Source organism: Nicotiana tomentosiformis, chromosome 12 (assembly GCF_000390325.3).
Source record: "Nicotiana tomentosiformis chromosome 12, ASM39032v3, whole genome shotgun sequence".
Classification (NCBI taxonomy): domain Eukaryota; kingdom Viridiplantae; phylum Streptophyta; class Magnoliopsida; order Solanales; family Solanaceae; genus Nicotiana; species Nicotiana tomentosiformis.
In genome coordinates, this window is record NC_090823.1 from 116,613,128 (window position 1) to 116,618,356 (window position 5,229).

The following is a 5,229-nucleotide window of genomic DNA, read 5'->3' on the forward strand; positions in this document are numbered from 1 at the left end:
AAAAATAAACTAAACGCATCTAATTCTATTGTCGTATTGTTGGTTGTACGGCTTGCAATTGTTCCTTTATTTGTTTGGCTATAAAAAAAGTTTATAAATGCAGTTTAATAAGAAAAATGTCAAATAAAGTTATATTGCCCTGTTATTTGTGGCATAAAGTTAATAGATTATCTTAACCTTACACACGATTATGTAACAAATTGTGTTGATTGAAAATATGAACTAATGTATTTTGATTGACTAACTAAATAACATCACATATCATGCCAAATTGCCAACAAAGGCACATTACTAAGGTAACATTTTCAAGATCACAAATAGTACTAAAAGAAAGTGGAGAGACTTCTTGTACTACAATTTCAGAATAGTACAAAATCACAAGATTCCCTTTGAAGCATTACACAACATGTGTTGCATCCATCAAAGATACAACCATGGAAAAAGACGTAAGTACACTTCCAAAAAGATAATTATATTGTTATCTTTGTACATTGGAGAGTCATAATTTCCAGAGCCTGTGGTTATAAGTAGTTTCTTTAGAAAAAACCAAAACATGGTTATAAAAAAATAGGAAGTTGAAAAAAATTCCAAATTTATTCTTGTACTATTTGAAATTAAGCAATTTAGTCCCCCTGTTAAAACTTTGATCTTATGTTACCCTGCCAGTTAGTAAAACATCTCATATTTGCCTCACCCGTTAGGACTCAAGGACAAAATTGAGACTTTTTCCTAACGACAAAGATGATATTAGACCAAAAACTTAACGGATAGCAAAGTTCTTCAATTTTGGAAGGTCTATCTACATTTCCAAGACGATAACTGCAAATGAAAAAAATAAGTTTTGGTTAGCTAGAATTAAGCTAAAATTTTGTTTTTTCTTAAATATAAAAATTATTGAATGTTACTTACAATCAGAATCGGTTTTCACCCATTTAGATCCATCATTAAAGATTTTCTCTAGTTTTTTCCCTTCTTGCTCTTCCTTTTGTGGATGTTCGTCCTCTAAATATCTCTTTGTTGATGTCCGAGAGGCATTTTGAGGGCTTATTTTCTTGGAAAGCATTGTCCTTAAAAGCTGCAATTGTTAAATGCACGTTGTTACTAATACAAGATTAAGTTGTTAACAAAAAATTAGTGAGGATGCAGTTAAGAAGGTATAGACTCAAAGTTTTTGTCAGAAAATTTATTTATATTTGTGAAAAATCACGAGAATTTTAATAAGTATTAAATTTTTGAACCATAATTGTATGCAAAATAAGCATGTCTTGCATGAACAACTAGAGGATATCAATCGATCCTGACCCCATAAGCGGGATCAAACATATTACTGTAAGAAGCAAAATCACATATTTCTTCTGGAGAAAGAACTCACAGTATGAGTCTAGTTTATTGATACATTCTAGAAAACTCGAAATAGATATTGATCTAATTTCAACATGAAAATAATTTATTTTTTAAAAAAAAGAATAATTGAATCCATAATTTGGTTCAGCGGCAAGAACATAAATATTGAACTCATTAAGTTAAAATCTTCGATCCGGCTATATATATATATATATATATATATATATATATATATATATATATGAGAAAAACATAAGGGAAGTTGCAAAAATCTTAACAAGGATAGTATATTAAAAGTATAATAGCAATATATTAATACCTTCTCCATTCTTGATTTCTGAAATGTATCTCGTAAACCAGGAGCTGGACCAAAATTACCACTTGCGCAAACGAACATTTTCTTGAGAAGAAAAGAAATGGATTTCTTCCCAATTGATTTCTTTTTGTTCTGCTTATTGCAAACATCTTTGCATCTTCCTATAATCACTCTTATAGTTCTGTCAAGTTCTTCCTCGTCATAATCAAAATTGTCTGAATTAGTTCTGCTAAATCTGCTGGAACTAATCCTACGATCAACTTCCAAACTTGAAGGACAATTAAGAAATCTGTCCAATGGAAAAATATAATCAGCATTATTAGCAGCCGGTTTTCGGGATAATAATTTTGTTAACTCTTTTTGTAATTTGCCAACTTCTTCAGGTGTGAATTCTGCTAAATCTGGTGAATTCTCTAGTATTTCGTCCTGGTGATGATCATTTTGTAATTTGCCAACTTCTTCACTGCTCTTAATGCCAAAAGTTCCAATTGCCAATAACGAATCTGGCCAATCTTTGAACTCTTCATTTGTTTGATCTGTGACCAAAATTAAACACTCAATCAAACAACTTAAAGAGACAGTCCAGCATTTTCTCAAATTTCGAAAATTTATTGTCTACTTTTGGTTAAAGTATAATGTAGTATTTGAGGAAATTAGTATGCATCCCCCACGTGAAAAAGCCTCCTCAATATATGCCGTTGCCTAATCAAGCTTGTTATATGCCACGTTAATTAAGGATTAGGAGATTTAGTAGAAATCTCTGTTTATCTGTTCTATCATTTGTCACACAATTTGCAGATAATATAATGAAGAATCACAGTACTTTAATTACTTACAACATTGACTACATTATATTAAGAAGACCTTAAAGATTTCACTACCAGGGACAGAGCTGCATATATATGTCGAAAGATGGTCAATTGAATACTATTTGCAGGAAAATTGTAGTGTATACGTAGGTCAAATATTACTTTTCGGCAGACGTATATTAAAACTACACGTGTAAATGTCGTGGTAGTTTCTCACATTGATCTTTTCAACCCGGCCCCTTATCCTTCCCCATAAATGTTTGAGAGAAAAAAAAGAAATTCTTTAACTTACTTCTAATATAACTTCTGTGCTAAATGGCAATAACAACAATAAATTTTACAAGTGGGACCCGTGTATATATATATATATATATGCGGACCTTACTCTTACTCTAAGAGGTAGAGATGTTATTTTCGATAGTCTCTCAGTTCATGAAAAGAAACAGTAACTATTAAGAAAACTGAAGCAAAATATAATACGAAAACAACAGGTAGTAATAGCAATTTAGGAATAAAATTATCAGCCTAATACTAATACTATAGATACGAAGAAGAAAAGAAAAATGCTTGATTACCCGCTGACTGCGATACAGTGCATGCATGTCTTAGGAAAAGCTGCACTAAAGGAATTGAGTTTGGTTTTGCTAATAGGAGAAGGAGAAGAAGGCTTACTAGTGATAGGGACTGCATTAGTTTTTCTGCTTCTTTGTCCCCCATTTAACTTATTGTGCATCCAGTTAAAGAACTGCAAGCCAAAACAGAGTAAATTTATCAACCTAGCAATATATACAGCTTTAGAATAATTGCTGCAACTGTTATGCTAATTAATTAACCAACCTTCATATCCTAAAATGAATCTGCTGATGATGTTTGAGAAGTTGGTAATTGGTGGACAGTAGAAGAGAGTTGAGAAAGGAGCTTTAGAAGTAGTAATAAATAAATATTGGTATTGAGTTTGTCACTCTCTTATAGTATTATTGAGTCAACTATTAGTACTTAGTAGTACTAAAACATAGACCTATTAGTTTCTATTACTAGCACAAGACATTCTCTTCTCTTTTTATATGGACAAAAGTGAAACATGCAAATTTGCCTATGTAGAATAAAGATAATATATGCACACAAATAGAGGAGTAATGTGCCCGCACAGTATAGTACTTGAGTGACCACACTGTTGAAAGAGGAATGCGTGGCTATGATACCTTCCAGTAGATTCAAGATTAATGCTAATCTTTAGGCATTCTTCTAGCTTTTAAGTATGGATTTAATTTAACTAATTATATACACTGATAGTGTGAAAGTGAGTTTTGGTGTAACTGATAAAGTTGTTGTCGTGTGATTAGGAGATCACGGGTTCAAGCCGTGGAAACAACCTCTTGCAGAAATGCAATATAAGACTATGTACCCCGCGCATAGCGGGAGCTTAATGCACCGATTACCCTTTTATATACATTGATAGTGTAAAGAACTTTCACGCTATTGATATATTTTAACTAGTTATAACATATTACTTGTCTCGTTTTTTCAGGTTACTAATGCTATTTACTAAGAATATTTACATGTATTAGGTGACCGTGTAAACATTCTTTTACATTATCAGTTAATGAATGTCGAGAATCAATCTCAAAGAAAACATTTGTTATCCAACGGTTGTTGTCACGCCACGACCTGTATGACTAGCCCTCTTAGTGACACCAATAGTAACACAAATATCTCCAACTTAATTAATATGCATTACTAGTAGCTAGTTTGCTTTCAAATCTCATTCTTGAATTTTATTTTCTTATTATGGTGTAGGTTGTGGGTCTATACGAAGTAGTCTCTCTACGTATACAAGGGGGAAATAAGGTTTACGTACATATTATCCTCCTCAGACTCCACTTGTAAGATTTTATTGGACTTGTTATTATTATCATGTCAACCATGGGTTAAAGAGCTAAATTAAATAAGAAAATTTTACCTCCTATAACAAAGGTATACACCATATTTATTATAAACTAAAATTATTTTAAAATATTATTTTCTATAGCTACCTTTTATATTTTATAACAAAATAAGTATTTTATTGTATATACTACCATTGAGGCATGAAATACGCTATTTATATGTTTTCTCTCTCTTAGATAGCTGGACATACCTATATTTAAGGGATTGTCGTTACTGCATGAATACATGACGCGAATAAATGTGAATACATGCGCGTACAGTTGTATTAATTAATACAGCAACACGAATATATGTGAATACATGCGCGTACAGCTGGACTGCCTTGATTTTAGGCGCTTTTTACTGTTGTATTCATGAATACATGGTACGAATACATGTGAATACATGCGCGTACAGCTGGACTGTCCTGATTTTAGGTGCTTTTTGCTACTGTATTCATGAATACAATACCGCGAATACATGTGAATACACTATCGTAACAACTGAATAGTAGCTATAGGAAGTAATTATGTATATGATAGCTATAGGGAGTTAATAGCCACTAAACAATAGTGATTTTTGAAAATTTCTCATTAAATAACCAACAAATCGACAAAGAAAGATTATTCTTTTCTTTCTTTTGTTCATTTAGGGGGTCAATATATTTTGTTATCCTTAATACATTCCTTCCACTTATCAGCAAAGGCATTAACATGCCGGTTAATTATCATTAGTGGTCTAAGCACGCCAGGAATAAGAGAAAATCCAATCAGAATTACATCGGATATATTCTGCCTTTTTAGGCATCCCTTAAATTACATTTTATATGACACT

The 5,229-nt window shown here is 31.9% G+C and overlaps 1 protein-coding gene across 1 annotated transcript; it reads right to left on the minus strand.

The window, feature by feature from the left end:
- Window positions 1–279: 279 nt before the first annotated feature.
- LOC104095403 (protein NEGATIVE GRAVITROPIC RESPONSE OF ROOTS-like) lies at window positions 280–3,538 on the minus strand. Its single transcript, XM_033655901.2, has 5 exons — window positions 3,307–3,538; window positions 3,142–3,214; window positions 1,664–2,196; window positions 910–1,075; window positions 280–819 (listed from the first exon to the last, which is right to left on the minus strand). The coding sequence occupies exons 1-5, from the start codon at window positions 3,310–3,312 to the stop codon at window positions 800–802; spliced, it is 798 nt and encodes a 265-aa protein (XP_033511792.2). The 5' UTR covers window positions 3,313–3,538; the 3' UTR covers window positions 280–799.
- Between the last annotated feature and the right edge of the window lie 1,691 nt (window positions 3,539–5,229).